General features: G+C 37.5%; 1 protein-coding gene across 11 annotated transcripts in view; it reads right to left on the reverse strand.

Moving 5' to 3' along the window:
* Nucleotides 1-4,547: 4,547 nt before the first annotated feature.
* MPDZ (multiple PDZ domain crumbs cell polarity complex component) overlaps nt 4,548-24,418 on the reverse strand; it is a 206,986-nt gene continuing 187,115 nt past the window's right edge. For 10 of the 11 annotated variants that reach the window (XM_066368173.1, XM_066368165.1, XM_066368166.1 and 7 more), the window contains 15 exons: nt 23,541-23,633; nt 23,378-23,452; nt 20,894-21,068; nt 18,619-18,764; nt 17,718-17,801; nt 17,318-17,511; nt 15,726-15,873; nt 14,008-14,094; nt 13,037-13,127; nt 12,113-12,156; nt 10,794-10,916; nt 8,646-8,750; nt 7,974-8,086; nt 6,811-6,934; nt 4,548-4,949 (listed from right to left, as the gene is read on the reverse strand). In XM_066368173.1, the coding sequence (XP_066224270.1) occupies nt 4,803-4,949; nt 6,811-6,934; nt 7,974-8,086; nt 8,646-8,750; nt 10,794-10,916; nt 12,113-12,156; nt 13,037-13,127; nt 14,008-14,094; nt 15,726-15,873; nt 17,318-17,511; nt 17,718-17,801; nt 18,619-18,764; nt 20,894-21,068; nt 23,378-23,452; nt 23,541-23,633 (1,749 nt within the window). In that variant the 3' untranslated portion in view covers nt 4,548-4,802. The remainder of the gene's footprint in view (nt 4,950-6,810; nt 6,935-7,973; nt 8,087-8,645; nt 8,751-10,793; nt 10,917-12,112; nt 12,157-13,036; nt 13,128-14,007; nt 14,095-15,725; nt 15,874-17,317; nt 17,512-17,717; nt 17,802-18,618; nt 18,765-20,893; nt 21,069-23,377; nt 23,453-23,540; nt 23,634-24,418) is intronic. The other variant, XM_066368175.1, reaches the window with a different exon arrangement.

The raw sequence follows: 24,418 nt of genomic DNA on the forward strand, positions 1-24,418 counted from the left end.
TGACAAGGCACTAGAAATTAATGAATTACCACATATTGAAGAAGGTATTTTATTTCAGTTCCTTTAACCAGGGAAGTCTCCATTGAGTCATTAGCAGCACCATTCTAACATTTGCCATTCTCTCTTTCTAACGCAGTTGATTCTTGTTAGGCAATAGTATCTTCAGAAAATTTAAGAACATGGCTTTTGCTCATAGTTACTTCAAATTTATGCAAATGTATTTTTTCAAATGTATTGCATTTTAATTTAAAGTAGTGAAATGCAACTCTTCTTTTAAGCACACTTAAGTTAAAAATTAGTCTACTTCAAAGAAAAATATTTAATAATAGTAGACTTATATAAAGATATGGGAAACACTATGATGGTTGTATATGAAACAATGAAATTTTGGTATGTTGATAGGCATCCAACTTCAGAAGGCCATGATCATACTGAAGTGAAAATTGAAGGCTATTAAGTAAAACTACTGAATTTATATTATTCGATGTCTTGCACGATGTAATACGTACAACTACTACCATTTCTTGATTGTTTATCCTGTACATGGTATTAATGCTTTATGTACAGTCATCTAATTTTCCAAAGCAAGGTAAATCTGTAAGTCTTACTGAATGGATAACATACCTTTTAGGTGAATATAATTCTGGGGAGTGGAACTTTGAATGCCAAATTTTTCAAGGTAGACTCAAGTGAAAAATCTTAAGGTCTATCACATTGATAACAAAAGAAGAGAAAAAAGGTTTATGTTTTCCAAAGGTAACTGTATTTTTGAAAATATGCACATAAGGTAGAGAAGAATGGGGAGTTAAGAAAGGATCACAAAATATTGTGAAATGACACAACCTACTGAAGAAGTGTCCAATGTTGATGAGCACATAGCGGCTCCCTTCTGAAGCTGCCACGGTGGTACTTCAGAAACTTCAAGAAATGTTTTCAGCAAAGGAATTCCGAGATCATAATCATAGACTTTTCCTTCTTCTTGACATAATTCTTTTTAAGGGTCTACTATTGAACTGTCTTTACTTGACTGGTAAGTATATTCTTAGACAAATAATCTAGTTATTTTCTAATTTACATGAAAATGAACTACCTGCATTTTGAGGGGGGAAAGCTGCAGTGTCAAGTACACACAAATCACTGAGGGAACACTAGCTACACTTCGTTTTCATGCTCTTTCATTTAGATATTTTCTTGCCATTAACATTTTATTTTCCCTCTTGAGGTAAAAGAGGTCAGTCCCACCTTTCAAAACTCTCTTTAAAAAGGGGTGACGTTAAACATTAATTCCTAGTAGACAAAGCTGAGGAACATCTTTACACAAATCAAATGCATTCGAGAATACTTGTTGCTGACATGAAACAAGACACCAGGGCTGCTGAGAGCAGGTGATGAGTTTTGACATCCCCACACCTAAACCAAAAACCAAGCAACCAACACATAAAAAACAAAACAAAACCCTATATACTCCTGTCCTCCTGCAGGCAACAACTTCTTCATTCGCTCTGACGAGATCTGAGGCAAGGCTCTCAATCACTGCCAACCATTCGTTCCCAATCACAGCTGATCACATATGAGGCTGCTTAGTACAGTAGTAACCTCAGAGTAGGGAAGAGCTTCCTTTGCCTCCTCAAATCTATCGAACTGTGCTCTATTAAGAGTCTTACAAACAAAACAAGCAATCAAGCAAATAAACAAAAACTCCTTTCCTTTAGCTTGTTCCATCTTTCATGCTTTTTAATCTTTTTATGCTTCCAAGTCAGTATTTGCTCTGATGTATGAATTCTACTGACTGGCTACACCTCATTGTTACTCCTGCTGTTATGTATCAGTCAGTGTTGAAGTTAAATACTTTATCCACCTCCTTCTCATCATCCTTTTGGAGGGGTCACAAAGAACAGCAGAAATGCATGGTATTCTCCATTGTGATTTAATCACACAAACCATTATATGGTATCAATTATGTTTAATCTGTTGTCTTGAATTGTACATGGCGTTAACAGTAAATACTCATGTCTTCAACCTCTTTACCTAAACACTTGCTTCCTTTACTACATAGAACTCTTATATTTTGAGAAAAAAATAATATAGAAAGCATAAACTTTTGTCACGTTCTTCAATTCTGTTCATTTAGAAGGGGAGTTTTTCTCAACTGTTTCAATACCCCTACAGTAGCATCCCTACTGTTTTACTTTTGCACTTAGTACACAGGCTGCACCTTGCTAACTAAAGTAATGTCATACCATGACATTAACCATGATCTATAATTTAATCATTCATATGTTCAGCAAGAATGTACAGAACCTCTATTATCGAGACACAATGATAGTTGCTAAGGACTTACAAATAAGATACTGTATGAGTTTTCCAGGGCTTCCATAACAAAATAGGACAAACTATATAACTTACAACAGAAATTTATTCTTTCTCACTGATGCTAGAAGTCTGAAACTAAGGTGTAAACAGAGCTATGTTCCCTCTGTGGACCTTAGAGATAAACCCTTCCTTCTTCCAGCCACTGGTGGCCCCAGTTCTTGATCCCCTCATCCAATATGACCTCACCTTAATTTATTATATCTGCAAAGACCCTATTCCTAAATAGGATCACCACCTCAGGTTCTTGGTGGAGATGAACTTGGGGGAGGGGATGCACTTCAGGCTAGCACGGATAACCTCCGAGCTGTTCTCTTTGGGATACTCCCACATATTTACTCAAACTTCATTTGATTGACTTGTTTCCCTAGAATCTACCACAATGCCCTTCATAAAAATCTTTGTTAGTCAAAATTTATAAAAGGATAGCTCGGCCTCCAGTGGCCTCCCTGACATATTTTCATGACAGAGGACCATTAAATGATGACTAAAAAGATAGACATAAAAATGAATTTTGTTACGTCAATACATCTGTTTACAATGATTGGTTAAGGGAACATCTCCCGAATTGCCACGTGTGTAGTTTTGTCCATTCATTTTCTATAGCTAAGAATAACCAAATTAAATTTTAGAACTAAACACAAGTTCTGAGATAAAATGACCTATTGTTTTACAGAGGAGATGAAACAGAGGAAATGCCCTGTTCATTACCTAGGTAAGAGCAGAATCAGCAGAACAAAGGTTCCCCATCCTGGCTCAGCATTCCAACCAGACTTTTCATGCTTATTAATATAAATACTTCGCATTATGACTTTTCCATCTGACACTTCAGCTCTGACTACCATAAGACACTTAAAATATTACTGCATTAATATCTCTGAAAAACACACAGGCAGGATACTTCTTTCTACAATGTCACTTATCTCCTTCTGCTCCATGAGGAGTCAATCTACCAGTCTTCAGCATCAGTAAAAACTCGGAGTATAAAGATACTGAGCTTTTTATAATGATGTTGTCCAAAGTTCCTGGAACTGTAACTATGACATGCCATATTCAGTTAGATATGATAAAAAAAACTATTTCACATTATCAACCTTGAACAAAATAAAGCTTTCTCCTCAGTAAAAAGAACAAAAAAATGTCTGTTTCTTTATTTGTGCACGATGAAACTTTATTCACTTTGATCCCACATTTACACAAAAATGCTGTAATAAAATATCTGTACACTACTTCTGTTACAAATATAGATAATATTTAAAGTGACTTTATATATTCTAATGTAGGAGTTTCACGCTCTAAAATGGGAATGAACACATGATAATTCCTCACCAGTTGTCTCAGTAAACAGTTCCATCTGTTTCCCTTAGTCTTAAACTATTGTATTATAAGATGTTAATATAAGGCAGTGAAATGAAGTTATGTTAATCCCCTTAATTTTTCTCAATTTTCTAATGGCATACAACCAAATTAATTACTAACACATTGCTTTTCTTTCTCTGTCATTTAGATTAATACTAGCTGAAAACCAACTGCACAGCGTGCTAAGCCATTTTTAGTGTTGCATCAGTTAAACCAGCACTAAAGATTCGGAGTGTCTTCTATGTTCCTCCAGTTAGCACAGCTGCTTGTAGAGAAATGACAGTCAATACAGGGTGCATCATCACTTTACTTGTAGAATCATGGAAATATTTTATAACAGGTCGAAAATGGAAATGAACTTAAAGACGTGCATTAAATGTTTTCTTTACAAACTTAGGGATATTGCCTTAGCTATTTCTCTTCACTCCAACTTAGGAACACACCTGAGGAGAAAAATGCATATGTGTATACTAATGCACATATCTGGGAGATGCAATTTTTAATAATAGTGAAAAATTTGAAACACAATATTTTTAAAGATTTTTCAACAGAAAAACACTTTTCTTTTTTTACATTTGGTAATAGGGAAAGGGGTGGATTGACAAAATGAGGCATTTTCATAAAACTTAACATTTTCTTCTTTAATTTATATTTTCATTTTTACCTTAACTTACTGAAGCCATGTCAGTACTGAAGCTCTTAGGTTAGCTTTAGAATAACTTTTGCTTCCTCTTTCAACAAGTTTAGCACATCATTTTTACCCATGTCACTATAAAATGTCAGATATCTTCAGGAAGAAAGAATGATTTAACTGTGCAGATAGTTCTGCCTTTAAGTTTATTTTCACAATATGCAAGAGAACGGGAAGAAATGATACAAGGCTGTCAGTAAGAAAATTATTTCTATACGAGAGTAACAAACTTAAATGGCATTTCCGCCCCTACAGCTTGGAAGAGCACGATGAACGAACATCACGGGAAGGGTGTCCGGTCGTCCACAGACCAGTTCCAGTCTCTCGACAGCATGGCATGGGGGCGAGGGGCTGAGGGGCTAGCTCCATCCTGGCAGCCGCTTCAGGACAGAACCATCAGAGTGACAGTGCCTTTTGTCCGCTTAAGGATGGCAACGGCTTCCTCATGGGTTACCCCTTCCAGACTCTGCCCATTGACAGCAATGATCTGATCGCCCCTTTTCAGTCGCCCATCTTCGGAGGCTGCTCCCTGCAATTATAAAGTAGGCTTGTTTACTTCTCAAAAACTGCTGCCTCAGAGCTACGCAACAGAAAAAGATCTAAACAAGCATCTAAACTGCTCTGCAGGGACACACTGCTCTCAATGCTCCATGGGTGCTCCACAGCCATTAAGCAATGATGAACATACACAAAGGAGGTCTTTCTCCTCAGTGGTTTTAGCAATGAAATTCCTGTTTGGGAGAGACTTTAGTGGTCATTAGATTAGCTTAATGTTTTTTTTCCCTTTTCTTTTCTTTTGTTGTTGTTCAGCATAGCAGGTGGAAACCCAAATTAATAAAGAATTATTGGGAACCTGCCTGGTAGAAATAATTTCATAGAATCCAGGATATTTTATCCTGTAAAGACTTGCAGAAAGAAAACAAAGGATAAGGTAGGAACAAAAGCTACTTTACAGGACAAGAGCATGAGGGCCACCAAACCCGAGGGTCTGCAGAGCACAAAGACCACATCCATGTTGACAAGAGCAGGACAAGGCACAAAGGCTGCTAATTTCAATACTAAATTCTTTCTGTGGCTTTAAGAAGGCAGCTCATGCTTACTGGTTCTTTACTTCCTCAGGGTAGTTTTCATATTCTTTGTGGGCCCTAATGATTAAGATTAAACACAGACGTTGTTGTTTAAAAAAGAACCTCATCTTAAGGCATGCTTATGGTAGGCAATTATGCAATTAAATATAAGATTAAAATACAGAAAAGTTAATGAGGAATCCATAATGATGAAATTCTTAAAATATGTTCTAACGAGCATGCCTTAAATAAATTGCTCCAAGGCTGAGGAAAACGACCGCATGACTCTTCTACTCACTGGCAAATGCCGTTTGTATTTCTGGACATGCCAGTGGCTTTTAAAAATTTCATAAATTTAGCCTATAGCTTGATTGATAAAGATGCAGTACTTTAAATTGGTTAAAATAATATTCTTCTCAAAATAATAAAATGAAACCTGCATTGGTAGGCACTTTATAGAACCAGAGCACTCATCTCAGGCCCCTGTATCAAATCTTTTAACAGATTTGATAATTTTGTTCCTTTACATTGTAAAATTTTGAGATTCTGGATTTTCTCCTGCAGAAAATTTTGTCCAATTTTGTAGCTCTTCAAAAAATGCCTTAATAACATATTAATAATAATTAGATGGGTTTAAATAATTATAATAGCTTCACCAATGAGGCAATAACTTTACCCTTATTCTAAACATTTTTAACATAGAGCAGGTTACTGTATAATTACAAACACATACTGATGGTTTTCCGTTTTTTATTAAATCCCTTGATGACAAATGCTGGTTTGTTGTAGGTGACGGGGCTTCCGGATGCTCTTCAAATTATTTTAGTTATTATTTTTCTATTTTATTCAATGATATTAAACTGCATAATAAATGACCAATTAGTTAATCTGTAGATTAAATTTATGCACTTTTCTGTTTGTTCTGTATTTAACAACAAAAAAATGCAAGGTAAAGGAAAGGCCAGAACTTCGCAGCACCCATATTTAAAATACCTTATTTTCAAAAGACATTCAATTCTATTTCAATATGCTACTTTTTTCAAAAGAAATTAGGCATTACTGTCTAAAGTCTATTAATATTTTTATATCTATTGTCAAGCATTCCCATAGAATTTCAATTTTAACCTATTTTCCTTTAAACATAACCAAACCTCAAATTGGACAAAAATATTTAATGATCTGTTCCTATAGGGAGTTACAGAAGAAAATGATCAACTGTTAACCATTTGGCGTTACCTCAGGCCATAAACTAATAAGCCAGCTGCTGACCAGTATTAATGAACACTTAGGGGGAAAGAAGGTGGTTAAAATTTGCAACCTTACCTTCGCAAACACTGTTTTAACATAAATGGGTAAGTCTCCATGGGGGCTGCCACAGCCTCCGACTATACTGAAGCCCAAGCCATCTGGTCCTCGGTCCAGTGTAATGGACTTACACTGAGGAGGTCTATAGGAAAAGGAAGGAAAAAGGAGTTTTTAAATTAAAAAAAAAATATATATATATATATACATATATATATATATATATGTATATATATATATATATTATTGTGAATCTGCAAGTTAAGGGTTACCTGACGCCCACCTAGAGTAGTATTTCTCTGTATTACTGACAGTAAGTGTATCATGGGTGTTTTTGGCATGCTTAAATTGACAGCCAGTCTATGCTGTGATCAGTATTTTAAATTTGCATAATCTAATGAAATTCTATTTAACACCCTGATTCTATTACTCATTTACAGTCCTCTTAAAAAACATACTCCCCAACATGTTCTCATTGCATGGAGAAGCTCACCCTTTTTCCAGTTCATTTAAAGTAACCTGTGGTGGCGCAGTGGATAAAGCATCGACCTGGAATGCTGAGGTTGCCAGTTTGAAGCCCCTGGCTTGCTACAATTTGATGCTTCCTACTCCTCTGCCACCCCTTTCTCTCTTTCTCTCTATTCTCTCTCTAAAATAATCAATAAATAAAAACTTTAAAAGAATAAATAAAAGTAAAGTGAAGAGCTGAAGTGCAGAAGACCATGATGGAGTAAGTCATAAACATCAGTATTCCCTAAGCTCAGGGAGAAATATCAATTATAAATAATGTAAAAGTTGCATCAAATTATTTAAAAATTCTAATATGCTCATTTCTTCTCTTTCTATTTTCTAATATTTTTGTACTCAAGTGTTGGATAACTGTAGATTTTTTAATGAAAAAGATGATTAAATAAGTAGGCAATGTTGGAATTTTTAAAAGGTTAGATCTGACTTGTTCTGTGTCACATAAGGTAGTAAAATCAAGATTAAATGTACTCCCAAAAACTCAGAGCTGAAAATGTGGGATGAGTAGAGGCATGTTTGTCTACCTTTGAAAAACTAATTCCATGCCATAATTATTTAATAGTTTAGAAACACTTGATTTTCGTGTTTTATCCCTTATCTCCTATCATTTCACCTTTATGTGAGAGTAGGGGCACACAGACCATCAAAAATGAGCTCACCCTAAATCATCCTGAAATATACTGCTCGACGTCAGCCCAGTGAAAGAGAGACTGGGATTGGCAGGCTCCTGCTGATGACCCGTGACCACACTCACATCTCCGCCAGCAACCACCTGTGCAGGGGACAAATATGAAGCAAACAGCACATGTTCATGTGGCTAGGGATCAGTAATTTTCCTTCAAAAAGAGCAGTTGAACTAAAACATGTATTTTATTGTCCACTTTATCATTTCTGTTGATATAACATAAGCCATAGAAAATGGAATTTCACTAGGTCCAGAGATCTCTTCAACTGACAGTAAAAATATTCTACTAGTCAATTCTATGAAGATCTCTGATGATTTTCAAACATGGTTGTATACGCAATGTTTAAAGATCTTTAGAACACAAGGCACTCACTCACCCCACTCAAAATTCTAGCAATTGATCACTTACTGCTAAGATCTTGTATTTTCTTCCTTAGACAGTGTGAAATAATAAGTGCACCAGGGTAACTGTGACAGAACGTGTTTCTTACATACTGACTTGGAACACTCAATCTGATCATTTTGTTCAAGGGAAATATTAAATGAAATAATAGCAGGAGTTTTAAGCATTTTTACTGGTTTAACATCAAAACCCATATCCTCAAGCTACCCATATTCTGAATAATGCTTGGGAGAAAATTCTTACCTGCATTTCAATGGAGCCGGAGGCGTTTTTCAGTAAGTTAACTGCCTGGGTGTGTGTCATCCCGTCAGTGGATGTGCCACCAATAGTGACAATCCTATCCCCAACCTGCAAGGGAGAGAAAGAACAGTCATCTGCGAAAGCAGCCAGGGAGAGAGGGACACTGAGTCCTGAACAAACATTTCTTTCTCTACCTTGCACATCAATAGTGTATACTGTTATTAGCAATAAAAATCTACCCAGGGAAACCAGATTCCATAAAAAGAAGTTACACATGACTGAGTTCTATAGTCTCTGAGAAGAGGGGAAAATCATTTTTCTCTTCATTTCTCCTGGGTAAGACACTGTTTCCTATTAAAAAAATAAGATATCTGATGTCATCTGGAACCCAGAATTTTTCTGGACATTACTATATACATTATATGTGACTCTCAGGAGTGAGAAACTGTGTCCAATCTGGACTACTGCCGTTTCGGTGAGTCAAATTCTCTATGCTTATTTGGCTGTGTTCACGGGGCAGAGCTAAGCAGTTGTAACACAGATCCATATGTCCCACAAAGCCTAAAATAGTCACTATTTGGTCCAGCACAGAAAAGTTTTCTGACCCATGTGCCATGTATAACAATCAATTTTTAAGTGTCAGTCATATATTTAGGTATGAAGGAGACTAAACCACTCCCAACTTAGAGACTATTTCAACTAAGAGGAGGCTATGTTTTGAGACCATTTTCTTTTTTTTTATTCACTGAAAAGAGAAGAGGCAGAGAGACAGACTCCTACATGTGCCCTGACTAGACTCCACCCAGCAAGCCCACCAGGGAGTGATCCTCTGTACATCTGGGGCACTGCTCTGTTGCTCAGCAACTGAGCTCTTCTTAGCACCCAACACGGAGGTCATGGAGCCACCCTTAGCACCCAGGGCCAACTCGCTCCAATCGAGCCATGGCTGCAGGAGAAGAAGAGAGAAAGAGAAAGAGAAAAGCGAGAGGCGGCGGGGTGGAGAAGCAGATGGGAGCTTCTCCTGTGTGCCCTGACCAGGAATTGAACCCGGGACATCCACATGCTGGGCCAACACTCCATCACTAAGCCAATGGGCCAGGCCTCGAGACCATTTTGAACAAGGCCACAAAGACTTTACTTCATAGACTTTAATGGAATACTCATGATTTTACAACTAAACAGCACAGCAATTCCATCACAATGCTCTAGATTTGGATAATCTCTCAACATTGAAGCAAGTTTTGTATAGTTTTACAATTTATGTCATATATATATAGGTTAGGCAAAATTAGGTTTACAGTTGTGAGTACACTAAACACAGTTTGTTTATATTATTTGTTTTTTAGGTGAGACGAGGGGAGGCAGTGAGGTAGACTCCCATTGCACACCAACTGAGATCCACCTGGAAAACTCATCTGGGGCCAATGCTTGAGTACCGAGCCACTTTTAGCACCTGAGGCTGCCACACTTGGACCAACTGAGCTATCCTCAGTGCCGTGGGCCATGCTTAAACCAATCAAGCCACCCTAAATCATCAAGGGAAGAGAATGAGAAGTGTGTGGGGGGGAGCAGATGGTTACTTCTCCTGTGAATCATGATCGAGAATCAAACCTGGGATGTCCATATGTAGGCCAATATTTTATCCACTGAGCCACTGGTCAGGGCCTATATTATTATTAATTATTGTATTATTTATTTTTATTAAAACTTTAAACCTAGTTTTGCCCATACCTGTACACTGAAATTCTGCAAAATTGATAATCCAATGCAATATAAATGATTGTTTTCAACTTCAAAAAATTAAATCAGCATTTAAACCAATGAAATGTGTAAGGAAAAAGTTTTTGCCTCATACTGGTGTTCTAAAACACTTTCTGTTTTACTTCTTCGACAGAGTTTCAAAGACATTGTAAAAAATATTAAGAACAATAGCAAATCTTCCCATTTCATTTGCCTGCAAATTTGCAAACAGCAGCAAATTCTCCCCTGTTCCAATTGTCTTCATCTTTTACTCAAAGTACATCCTGCTGTGGCCAGAGCAGCTGATTTCAAAGCAGATACAGACACAGAAAACTGCCTGCGCCAGGTGGCCTGATTCGAAGGGTTTATTAAAGCTTTTGTCAAAACCGTTAGGGCTACCAGGGCACTTACTCTGAGTTTCTGGGTTTGAGCTGCCACTCCATTTGGGTGCATCATTGCAATAAATATAGGAACATCACCAAGTGGGCTGCCCACCCCTCCAGCAATACTGATTCCCAGTGAATCAGGAGGCTCCTGGCCATGGAAGAGAGAGAATATTTTAGTAAATATGGTATTTTTAATTGCCTTTTGGGTTTTTTTGCACAATATCTCTAGTTAACTCTGATCCTCTAAGTGTGAGGATATAAAATGAAGGTTAAAAAAGTTACATTACTTTTTATTTGACATTTGTGTGAGATAGGGAAATAAGCATCTGTGAAAGATATCATTCACGTTAAGTGAAAACCATACTATGGGACTGATGAGCACAGATACACTGATAAAGTGCAAAGGGCTCCATTTTTTGTGTGTGTGACAGAGACAGAGACAGAGAGAGGGACAGAGACAGAGAGAGGGACAGAGAAAGGGACAGATAGGGACAGACAGAAAGGAGAGAGAGATGAGAAGCATCAATTCTTCATTGCAGCTCATTGTTCATCGATTGCTTTCTCATATGCACCTTGACCAGGAGGCTACAGCAGACTGAGTGACCCCTTGCTCAAGCCCGAGACCTGGGGTTCAAGCTGGTGAGCATGTGCTCAAACCAGATGAGCCCACACTCAAGCTGGCGACCTTGGAGTTTCAAATCTGGGTCCTCTGCGTCCCAGTCCAATGCTCTATCTACTGTGCCACCACCTGGTCAGGCAAGGGCTCCATTTTTGAAATCTGGGAAACCTGTTTTCAAAGCAGGACCCTCAGTTACAAACATTGGGACCTAGAAAAAGTCCACTCCTCTTAATGGATTACTAGATCTTCCTAACAAAGTGGAGAGTACAACACCTCCCACAAAGGGCTGCAGCGAGCATTAAATTAGATGGTGACAGCATGGGATTTCTATTAGAATGTCAGCACATAGTACAGGCTCAGTAAATTGAGGCTGCTTTTATTTTCTCTCTTGTTCACGGCTCTTGGGAAATCTCTTTGAGGAAAACAGAAACTATCTGTTGAAGGCAAAGGCTTACTTATCAGCATGAGGTCGAGCATACTTTGTTGGGGGCTGAGCTGCTGCCAGTTTTGGCAATACAGAATATGCCAACAATGATTTTTCAAACAAGGTACTAAAATCAGAAAATTCAGCAAAGACTGCATTATGCTATTTCCACTGTGTATCACACATAAGTTTTCATATGGTACTACACAAAAGCAAGACAGCTTACAGGAAAACACCCACACAGGGGCCTCTGAAGTCAACAGAGTTTGCACTGTTTTCTTTCCCCAAATCCCCAAGTTACCTTTTTTATTTCAACTGTTCTTAATCCCTGAATTTCAGATGCCACTATAAAGGTAAAAAAGATAAAATATGGTTATTAAAGCATTTTTATGTTCATTGAAATTCTGGTCAATGTCTGCAGCTGGATGAGACTAAATGACATACCCATGTTTTCGTGGAAGGGTTTGAGTTGCTAGGACACATGATGTGATCTCTCTCACGTGAGAGCACTTGTGTCTCTGGTTGATACCATTTTTTCCTCCTCATGTGAAGCACACTGATTATATAACTGTACAAGCTACTCTTAGTGAGACAAAGACAGAAGGTGTTTTGGACAGACAGACACATGTGCACAGCTGAGAGGAATGAAGTCATGGGTGCATTACAAAGAATTTATGAATGTTAAGTTCCTGAATTTCTAGAATATTAGTCACTGTGCAAACAGATAATGCCAGATGGTTAGTTTCTTCGATGTGAACAACTTTTAACCAATGCTTCAAGCCAAAAAACCCTCTACATCATGACTTCATGTAATTAAAGCACCGGAGGATGACATTAATTTTCTCAATCAAAATGCTTGCAATCCTCCATGGAAAAGAAAGGCTTTACTTAATGACATCTTCTGACTTATTGTGTTACATTAAACAGAAAAAGGAAATAAAAATCAAATATACCATCAGGCTTAGCAATAATAGAAGAACTGCAGAATCCTGATTCTAACGTTTGGTATGTCCTGTAGGGTAAACATCTGATGAAAAGTGGTGCTGTAGGCACAGTTCCGTGTTGTTCAGAACTTTTGCCAACACCCATCTTTCCACCTGTATTAGTATATGGAATGATTTAGGGAAAAGAGCGCTTGGAGGTAAATTAAAACAGGGAAGAAAATCTGTGTTGATGGCCAGAATTCAAACCAGTAAATCACGCTTGAACAGCAAACCAATCTTACGTGCATTCTTCTTCGCGCTGCTCTCCAGGGACTCAGACGTACTGGGTCCAGAAAGCGGGAAAGTGAAGGACGACAGGCTGCACTCACTCATCTGCAAGTACACGTGCATTGTTCAGAAAGGGTTCCAAGTAATAGTAGCCCCTAAATACTACTTACTTCAGAATTCCTTAAGGCACTGGGAGAGAAATACTTGTTAAGTAACACAGGCATCTGATAATTTCATGGACATTTAAAAAGTTTTTACTGTTTTTTTTCTTTTTCAGGAAGAATTTGTATGGTGACCTAAATAAATAGAAGCTGAAAGGATGGATGAAATTGATTCCAACTTACCTAAAGTTTTTATGGATTTTCATACTCTCATTCCAGATAATCTTCTCTACATTTATATTGATGTTGTTGTACATAGATAAGGACTTAAAAACAGTACAATTGGGACCAGCCAACATGAGACTGATGGTAGTCATTAAGGAGTTAAGAAGGGGTCTTTAAGGATGGGTTGATAAAAATGGGGTCTTTCATCAGAAGACAAGACTGAGAGAAACTTGTAAGGAGACCTGAACGGTATAACGCCATATTTTTACACATGTGAGCATCTGTAGTTTAACTAGATGGGATTTTTTTTCAGTTGAATATTGATTGGTAAATGTTTGTTATAAAATACATTGAAAATATATTATCTTGGTAGGCTTTCATACATTAATTGGTTAACTTTTGAAATTATGGAAAAAGAATCACGTCAGTAAAAAAATTAGGTTCCTTAGAATACTTACAAACTACTCAACAGCTACACTTTGCTTACCTGTCCACTTTCAGCTCCTGCCCTTCCCTATCTCAAACTGCACGCCACCTGCCAAGCTGCCAGAGAGCCAGGCCTGTGTCCATGACCCCGGACAGACTCACAGGCAAGACCATCTTTGAGTTCCTTTTGGCATGTGGACCGCATTACCCTCATGAATCCCACAGCCACCTACCTGGCTGCTCTGAGAAGGCCTCCTCTCTGAATGGAATGGTCCAGCTTTGATTCTTCCAACTTCCAAGGTCACTGTACCTAGGGAACACTGGGGGAGCAGTTGTTTTATGAAAATATTTAACTAAAATGCTACAGCCATCTTTGGGAGCACATTTTATTCTTTAAAAATGAGTTTTGTTTTTAAGGCATATTCCTTTGGAATTTCCATAGGCAAAGATATCTCTAATACTTTGTAGAAAAAGACTTTTTAAAAATAAAACTAGTCAAAACAGCAGCAATAGCAACACTCAGTGTCTGTCTTATGACCTCAAAATTTTCACGGAAACTATTTCTGACAGGTAATGACAAATTGAGAACTAGGCAATTATCTCAGAAAATACACTGATTTAGACAGGCTAAATGATCTAAACAACTTGGCTTTTAAAAAAACAAAACAGAAATAATAAAACAACTTATTTTGCTCTTAATAGCAAAGGCACTAAGGTAAATGGGTAAACTCCCTATTATTAAACTGTACCTGAATAAGCAATACTTAAATTACCACATTGCGATAAATACAAAACAAAGATTGAAGACACTTTCTCTGTGGCCCTTTATGGGAAAGGCAGAACAGCACAGGCTGCAAAAAATGCTGTGCAGTCTCATGTGGAAGCAGCACAAGGTGTTGGAGATGCTGGGCTTTTGCAGTCAGACACACTGCTTTAAATCAGACTATGTGATTTACTAGATGCGTGACCTTAATATGATAAATGTCTAGCTTGGTAAGTCTTTACTCTGGATTTTTTTACAATGGAGATCAATACAGGTTGTTGTGATAAGATAATCCACGTATAATGATTATGACACTGGCTAGCACCAAGTGGTACCTCCACAAATACTGGGCACTGATATTATTATGCTGCTTGTGACAGGTGGTACAAGGAATGTTTTGCTTTTAAACATGTCGATCATGAGTTAAATTTTGAAAGATCAAGACTTGACCTACAATATCCATAAATTATTTTTGTTTGTTTTGAAATGGGTCAGGGACTTATTAAACCCTTCTTGAATCTACTCATATTTCCAGCTTACATAATTTTAAAGGTTAACAAATTCCATATATTAATGATTTAGTGTGTAAAGTTGAAACTCTTTCATCTATTTAATATCTCTTTTACACTACAAGGGTATTTATTATTATAAAAATATTTTACGTCAATTTTTCTGTTAGAAAAGGAATTTATCCTCAATAGAAAAATTTCAAAATGAAGGAATCCAAGATTCCATTGTTCCAATTATCACCCCATAATTACTGTTATAAGACTAAGCATAAGATTTTATTTTACATAGATATTTCTACACTGTAGAAATTCATTTTTGTTTCACATTCTCTGCTGTTATGTTCTTTCATGTTAATTAATATTGTTTTCCTGAACATGATTTTAAACAGATATGTTTGCCATGCATCTTTGCTAAATTTATAAGTCTGTATAGTTATGTCAACTGTATTGCTTCTAGTTTTTCTATTACTGCAAATAACATTGCAATGAATCTTAAGGTGCACAAAGTGTTTTTGTGTATTGAGGATTACTGATCGTGAAAATATGATTTCTTATATCTTATTTGGGAGAACAGCTTAAACAAAGAGGAGTCAGTACTTGTGTCACAGTGACACTCCACGCTAAATTTCCTCTTCTTCTACAGTATGGCACACAACTACTTCTGGCACTGGATGTTTACCTTCAGCAAAGCAGCAACAGCCTCCTGGGTGGCGTTACGGACATCTTCTCCATTCACCATTAATATCTGGTCCCCCTGCATCAGCCTCCCATCGGCATCTGCAATTCCTCCTTTCACAATGTCTGACACAAACACTCCAGTGTCATTTCTGCAAACATAATTTTTATTTTCAACATTATTACTTTTTCTCAACTTGAATGCAATGCTTATTTAAGAAAAAGCAGACATTTTTAAACTGAAAATTCTACTCTATTTTTATGACTTTGTAAGTTCTATTGTTTTAAAGCACCCGGGAAATATTATTAAAATTAATTTTTGTGATAAATAATGACCTATGTCTTACAATATTTCATAGATTAAACATGTCTTTCATAAGCACACTTATTTAACAGTTATACTGTGAGTAGAAGTGGCTATTACTATACTCATTTTATGGGTCACAAAGCTACCAAATGGCAAAAATGAGATATAAGAGTTAGTCCCTGGGTGCACAATTTATTGTTCTCTCTATACTATAAGGAAGCCCTAAATGGATATTGACTTGTGCCTGTAGAAATTTGCTGCTATTATCATCAACATTACTGAAAATGATTAATAATGTATATTGCAAACTAAAACGATGTTATTTAAAACTTCAGTATCCCTCTTGTATTGTCTTTTATTTTAAATCATTACAGATCTAACTTCCAATCAAGAGAGATTTATGCAGAATGAACAAATACTAATCTTATTACATCTTTCATTCAAAAAACTATAATTGAACCAACAAGTTCTTGTTGAGATACAAAGGTAACTGTAATTAGATGTGCTCGGTGAAAGGGGAACTGCATCACTAGTGCTTGCCCAGGTCGTGACTCAGGTCAGTTTACCATCTGAGCAACTGCTTTCCCATCTTTAGAATAAAGGTGTAGGAGTTTACTCTATTATATATTTGTTACTATTTCTTATATATACATATTTAAATACATTTGGTACTGAATGTACGTATATTTGCAATCTGCCCCGCAGCCTCTAACGTGACACTGTTCCCTTTGATAGCACGCTCTTCATGCTGATCCTTCTCACTAGAATAGTTTCCAACCCCCACCCCCTTCATAAATCAACTATCATTTACTACTTTCAGCTCAGGCCTTTCTTTTTAAATAAGTTTTCCTAATCTACTTTCCTTAAATAGGGTAATTTGGTGCATTTCTCCTTTGCTTCCATGGATCCCCACAAGACATTTCTGTCCCTCATCAATAGGTTCCTGTTGCACGAGTATATTTATCACTTATCAAGTGGTGAGTTTTCTGAGGTAAGGAACCTTTTATGTTTTATGGAACTCTGTTCCCCAAAATCTACCATATTTCCTGGCATATAGCAGGTTCTCAAAAGTAACAAATGGTCTTTTGTCTGAGACCTTCAAAAGCCTTCAAAATAGTGACTGAAAAAGTTCAAAATCACTGTCTTCTGATGTTTCACACTGAGTGGGCTGACATTAGCTACTTACAGAACACTTGCTACTGATAAAGATTCTACTGCTATTACTCTTCAAAAGACTTTAAATTCAACCATTTCCAAAAGGTGCCTGGGTTTGCCCTTCTCAGCCTTACCTTTTACCAACAATACTCAACCCCAGGCCTTTGCCCGGCTTCTTCTGCAGCTCGATGCTGAGGGTGTCACACACGTCCTCCTCTTTGTACGGGGCCTCATCTCTGTAGAGCGTCAGGCGCACTCTCTGGGGCGTCTGTCTCAGGACATTTATTGCTTCGTCATGTGTGGCCTTTCTCAAGTCAATGCCATTCACCTGTACAGAAATGGGACATAGGCTGTGAGGAACTGGGTGAGTTAAGGAAAATGAAGACAGAGAGAGGGAGGGGAGGAAAAGGAGTTGGGGGAAAGAGAGGGGGGGAAAGTGGAGGGAACAGGAAAAAAGGGAAATATACACCCAAAGACCACCCCCCCCCAGAACAGCCTTTCCTTGCTGATGTAAAGGGCAAACTGTGTCCATACCTCTAGAATCTGATCTCCGGCCCAGAGTCTGCCATCTTTACACGCTGCTCCTTCCTCGTAAACTTCATGGATAATAATGGCACCCTAAGGGCCCAGACAAGACACACCCGTGCTTTATCCCATTTCTCCCAGGAATCGTGAGCAGAAATGGAGTCAAAACACACTGCATTTTTGTAGACAGTGATAAGGGTCACATACTCACTGGACTCTTATGTGAGTCACATATCGAAATTCACAGAAAATTTTCTCTGAACATATGTACCCTGATTTATCAATGTCACCCCATTAAAATTAATTTTAAAAAAAGTAAAAAATAAATAAAATAGATTTAAAAAAATTCACAGAAAAGTGTAACAACATAATTTTTGCTAAAAAGAGAGAAAGAAGCTTATACTTCTTTCTAATAATAGGGAAGCTTAAAGAAAAAAATATAAACCATATACACATATATAATACATACACACATTATCTTTCCTACCCGCATATGAAATAATTAGATTTTAAAAGCATTTTTGACATTAAGAAAATCTTGCCTACAAATTATCCATAGACCCCCCCCTCTCAATAGGGGTCTAACCCAACCATGTCCATTTAGTAAAAAGGAAATTAAAATACAGCAAGGACTGGTGAACTGACGGAAATATTTTGAACCTAGAGGTCACAATCACAAATGTAACAGAATCTTACTGAGACAGGATTGGCTTACTCAAAATAAAAATCCCAGTACCCACCCAATTAAATATCTTCCCTACATATTAAAATAACAAGGAGTGATACATTTTCCTAAGCCTTTATACATCATTTGCAAAACGGAGACAAAACTCCCTGGTAAGATATCTGGGGCGGGAACTCGCGGAAGGGGCCGCCCTGTCTCCTGAAGCGTCTCTGGGGGAATCCTCACCAGCAGAGTGTCCGACCCCCCAACGATGCTCAGGCCCAGTCCTGTTCGCCCTTTGGAAATCTCAATTGTTGTTTCGCAGCCGGGGATAATGGGACAGGTTGCAGGATCAGAAGCAAAGATTGCTGGTGTTGATGACCTGCTTGTACCTAAAAATAAGTTAAACATGAAATGAAATACAAATAAAATTAATGAGTAGGGAATATACAGTAAACTCACCGCACTGGCTGTCTTTGGGAGACGGAGCAAAAAAAATGGGCCAAAGACAGGATAAGGACTTCAAATTCACCTTAATCTTTTGCTGATACATTTTAAACTATCACAAAAATATGATTAAGCCTTCATTGTTAATTTAATTGGTGGGCACAAAATTACCTGTTAAATTACTTTCTGTACTATTCTGTGTTTTTTAAATCACTAGAGATAATATATATCAGAGAAACAAGAGCAGAGAGTTGAACTCTGACAGTCTATATTTCATTGGAGCTATACAAACTTCTTACGAAATCATGATTCACAAATCTCAGAACTGAGATGTGTGTGGCAGGACCTACACCAGTGAGGGACGGACACTAAACACAAAGGACATCTACCTGTTGGTCATGGGGCCTGCCTGTCAGGGCTCTGTGTCTTTTCTTCTGTTCTCATCCTATGAAGTCTCTTATGTAATCAAACCTGAGCCTTATGGAGCTGGACTCAATATCTGAGTTTTCAAAATGTCAGCTGAGGCTCACTTGCAGTATCTTTCCAGTGTCTTACTGATGTTTTATAAAATCACCCATTACATGTTGGTACATACATGCCCAGAATTGAGTAGATAAGGACACATTATGGAGAACAAGGTGAATATAAGTTCACCACCCTTTTTATCATAGTCTTCATATCCTATGTGTTATGGTATACCAAAACAGCATCTTTTGGGAAAGCTGGGACACTTGGTAGAGTAACTTTAGACAAGATGCTCTCTTTTCAGGAAGTCAGAGACAGACTATTTTCTTGCTCCTGAAGTGGTAAGAACAGGTGTAAGATATTCATTTTCATTTAGCATTTCATATTTTTATAGACAATGCTATTTAGGGAACATAAAATTTAGAAATGAGAAAATTTCCAAAACATTTTTAAGAATTCATTGAATTACTCAGTCTTTCTAAATGTATTACTAGAAGACTTCTTTGTCCAACTATATTACAAATGGTTTTTTGTCTCATATGTATCTTGATCGGAGGCTTCAGGTGAGCCAGTGACCCCTTGCTCAGGCCAACAACCTTGAGCTCAAGCCAGTAACCATGGGGTCATGTCTATGATGTCCCTGGCTCAAGCCAGGGACCCTGCACACAAACTGGTGAGCCAATGCTCAAGCTGGATGAGCCCGTGCTCAAGCCAGTGACCTTGATTTTAAACCTGCGTCCTCTGGGTCCTACTATGATGCTCTATCCACTGCACAACCTATTACAAATATTTTAAACTGCTGTTTCCTTAAGTACCTGTCAGAACTGAATGTTGCAGTTTAAAAGCCAAAAGAGATTTTTATCCTCAAATGCAAAAAAGTCAATGTTTAAAAGTACTTTTTTTTAATGCTACAAAGCTTGAAATTTATTTATTTTTATTAAACACTAGTGTAGTTTTTCTTAAAAAGATAACTGGAAGAAATAATTTATCTCAATATACTAGACTGGCATTTTAATGATACAAAAAAGTGTTGATCCATGGTTCACATACAACCATTTCATTTTACAGGACCTACTATTATATCCAAATAACAGAACTCAGATCAACTATAAATACCTGTGGCCATGACTAGCATTTTAAAAAGTTTCTTGTAGTGCCAGGGACTACTGATTCCACTGGAGAAGTGCTCTATCACTGTATCCATTTAGAACACCGAGGCTCAGAGAAGTTAAATTACGTGCTCAGTATAAAAAGAAGAAATATACAAAATGATGTTTTTAACTCATTAGTCAGACATCTGGAATCAAGGTTCCCTTAGTTAAAGAGTCCTGGAGAGCAATGAGTATCACTACTTTTTAGAAATGAAGAAGCTGAGACTCAAAGGGGATCGAAGGGTTTCTTAAGGTCCTAAGGCTGATAATGTAGAGCACACAGTCACCTGCCTAATGGGCAGTACTCCTTCTTCTCTTTATATCATCATTCAGGGGAAGGTTCCCTGACTGGGTCCTTTCACACGCTGACCTCTAGGCAGGCAGCCAGCTCCCAAGTAGAGACTCGCTTACTAGTCTGTGAGTGCAAGACATGCAGGACCCAGGAGATTAGCCCTTACTTCGGATGGATTCTGGTTCTGGGGAGCCAGGTGGTGGGACCGTCAGAGACTGGAGACTGTTCTTTTTTTCTCCATTGGTTGCAACAGCTGCTGAAGCAAGAGCCTGGGAATCTGGATTCTCAGCACAAATGGTAAGTTTCACTGTCATCTTTGTTGTTTTCAAAAGGCTAATAAACTGGGAAAAGGTTGGTGTGGAGGGGAAACAAATTTAAAGGCAAGTTAGTAGACTTACACAAATAACTTACTCTTAGAGTTGGAATATAAAACTATGACTGAGAGAAAAGTCCAAAGCAAATTCTTTCCTTGTCCAGATTTGAGGGGGTCACACCTTTATGGACAACTGATATTTGACAAAGGAGGTAAGAGCATACAAAGGAGTAAAAACAGCCTCTTTAACAAATGGTGTTGGGAAAATTGGACATCTACCTGAAAAAAAATGAAACTAGACCACCAACTTACACCATTCACAAAAACTCAAAATGGATAAAAGACTTAAATGTAAGCCATGAAACCATAAGCATCTTAGAAGAAAACATAGGCAGTAAGCTCTCCGACACATCTCGCAGCAATATATTTGCCGATTTATCTCCACGGGCAAGTGAAATAAAAGGCAGGATAAACAAATGGGACTATATCAAACTAAAAAGCTTTTGCACAGCCAAAGAAAATAAGAACAGAATAAAAAGACAAACTATACAATGGGAGACATATTTGACAACACGTCTGATAAGGGGTTAATAGCCAAAATTTATAAAGAACTTGTAAAACTCAATACTAGGAAGACAAACAATCCAATCAAAAAATGGGCAAAAGAAATGAATAAACACTTCTCCAAAGAGGACATACAGATGGCCAATAGACATATGAAAAAATGCTCAACATCACTAATCATTAGAGAAATGCAAATTAAAACCACAATGAGATATCACCTCACACCAGTCAGAATGGCGCTTATCAACAAAACAACACAGAATAAGTGCTGGCGAGGATGTGGAGAAAAGGGAACCCTCCTGCACTGCTGGTGGGAATGCAGACTGGTGCAGCCACTGTGGAAAACAGTATGGAGATTCCTCAAAAAATTAAAAATTGAACTGCCTTTTGACCCAGCTATCCCACTTTTAGGAATATATCCCAAGAACACCATAGCACTGTTTCAAAAGGAGAAATGCACCCCCCATGTTTATGGCAGCATTGTTCACAATAGCGAAGATCTGGAAACAGCCCAAGTGTCCGTCAGTGGATGAGTGGATTAAAAAGCTTTGGTACATATATACTATGGAATACTACTCAGCCATAAGAAATGATGACATCGGATCATTTACAACATTGATGAATCTTGAATACATTATACTGAGTGAAATAAGTAAATCAGAAAAAACTAAGAACTATATGATTCCATACATAGGTGGAACCTAAAAATGAGACTCAGAGACATGGACAAGAGGGTGGTGGTTACTGGGGGGATGGGGGGCACAAAGAAAACCAGATAGAAAGTGATTGAAGACAATTTGACTTTGGGTGATGGGTATGCAACATAATCAAATGTCAAAATAACCTGGAGATGTTTTCTCTGAACATATGTACCCTGATTTATCAATGTCACCCCATTAAAATTAATAATTTTAAAAAATGAACAAAAAAATATTTGAGGGGTCAAAAAACAATGGTTAGAGTTCCTTTAATTGACTAATATTGATTAAGACCACTGCTAATTTCTACTGTAAGTCTAGTTCTAACTCTACTCTTCCTTACATAAGTATAGGGCTTTCAATCTTTTATATTTCCAATTAGTTTCATTCATTTTTTTGAATCACTACCACCTTAAAATATATGTGGGGTATTTTACCCACGTCCTGTTTATAGCAACACTGAAGCAGCTTACATAAACACTTGTAATAAAACAGAAACCCTTATGTCAAAAGCAGGATAAGGAAAACTATGCAACATAATAACTAAGTTAAATAGAAAGGTAGAACATAGGTATGAGTTGAAGGATCAACTTATACAATTATTAAAACTGAATGAAAAAAAATGACTTCAGCTTCTTGCTGGCCAATGTAGAACTGGAAACACTGGCACACCAAATCTCAAGAGAAACAAAGGATTTTCCCTAGTACTTCTGTATGAAAGGCCTCATGTGAGATTGCTAAGGATTATGAAAACTTTAAGGAGGAAATTCAGTACAAATAACTGTTAATCCCAATAAAAGTTACATATATATTTTAAACTAGCTTCCACTGGCTTTATCTCATTTAATGGCTGAGTCCTAAAATCTGTTTACAATGGCTTGACTGGAAAATAGAAAAGAAAAACTGAAGAACTTCCAAATAATCTCTTCTCTGCCTTAAGGGCATTTGTCTAGTATAGCTTCACAGCTCTAACTCCCTATGACCAGCCACACAGACCCACACAGATTCGCACACATATTTGAGCCACGCCCAAGGATGGGTTCACAGCACTATTTCATTTTTAAAGAAAAAGTACCTTTTCAACTGGATAGCCAACAACAACTTCATCATCTATAGCCAATATCTTATCTCCAACTTTGAGACGCCCATCCTAAGTGGAAACATGGAAGATTTGAGTGATTTTACGGAAGTAACTTTCTTCTCCACCACTTTCTGAGGTGAACAAGGTAAAGCCTCACCTTGGCTGCTACCCCATGCTCTGTTAAACTCTTTACGATGACTCCATTGAGTGTATCTTCTTCACTGATAGCAATGCCCAAACCCCCTTGATCCTAGAGAAATAAAAACAAGATCATTCAGAAAATCTGAACTATTACATTTATCCAAAAGGAAAGGTATGTGGCCATAGTTTCCAAATGTCATCTTCTACCTAGGGGCTGCAAAAGAAATTTAAATCGTTTCAGCATCCACTATTAGAAATCTCTCCTTTTCTTAAGCAAATGATTCAGTTTTTCTAATGGGAATAAATTTTTCTCCATCAGATATTCAAATACAGGTGGGGTGTTTACTTGTTCATATGGAAAATAATACAGTAATTAATAAATAATAATAGTAATACAAGAATAAACTCTGTTTTGCCCACTCACAACTGTAAGCCTGCATTTTCCCCACCCAGTATTTTCACTCCTCCTGTATGTCTATTATCTCTAGAATCTTTAGCATATATATATCCAGCAACATATTTCTAGTAACTTTAGCAAAATAACCTGGAAACAAAAATGCAATCAATAATTCAGAGAACATACAATGTTGGAGAATTTACTTGTATGTAACTGGCTGACTGAATAAGTCATTCAAAATCAATCAAAGTAGCATCCTCCCGCTTCCTCTTTCTGGCCTAAGTTTACAAATAGCAACTAAGCTTGGCTCCTTCCTCCCAGGCACCTTTCTTGAACAGGTAGACGGCAATGACTGCTGTGTTCTGTACTTTCTGGTGCTCAGTATCCAGAGTGGTTTCTATAGGGACTTGTGTTGTCCTGGTGCAGAGTGAAAATGCTCTCAACACTGAGCCCACAGACTTGCACTGAAAACCGAGCAAGGCTAGGTGGCTCCATCT

This window comes from Saccopteryx leptura, chromosome 2, assembly GCF_036850995.1.
Source record: "Saccopteryx leptura isolate mSacLep1 chromosome 2, mSacLep1_pri_phased_curated, whole genome shotgun sequence".
NCBI classification, from domain to species: Eukaryota; Metazoa; Chordata; class Mammalia; order Chiroptera; family Emballonuridae; genus Saccopteryx; species Saccopteryx leptura.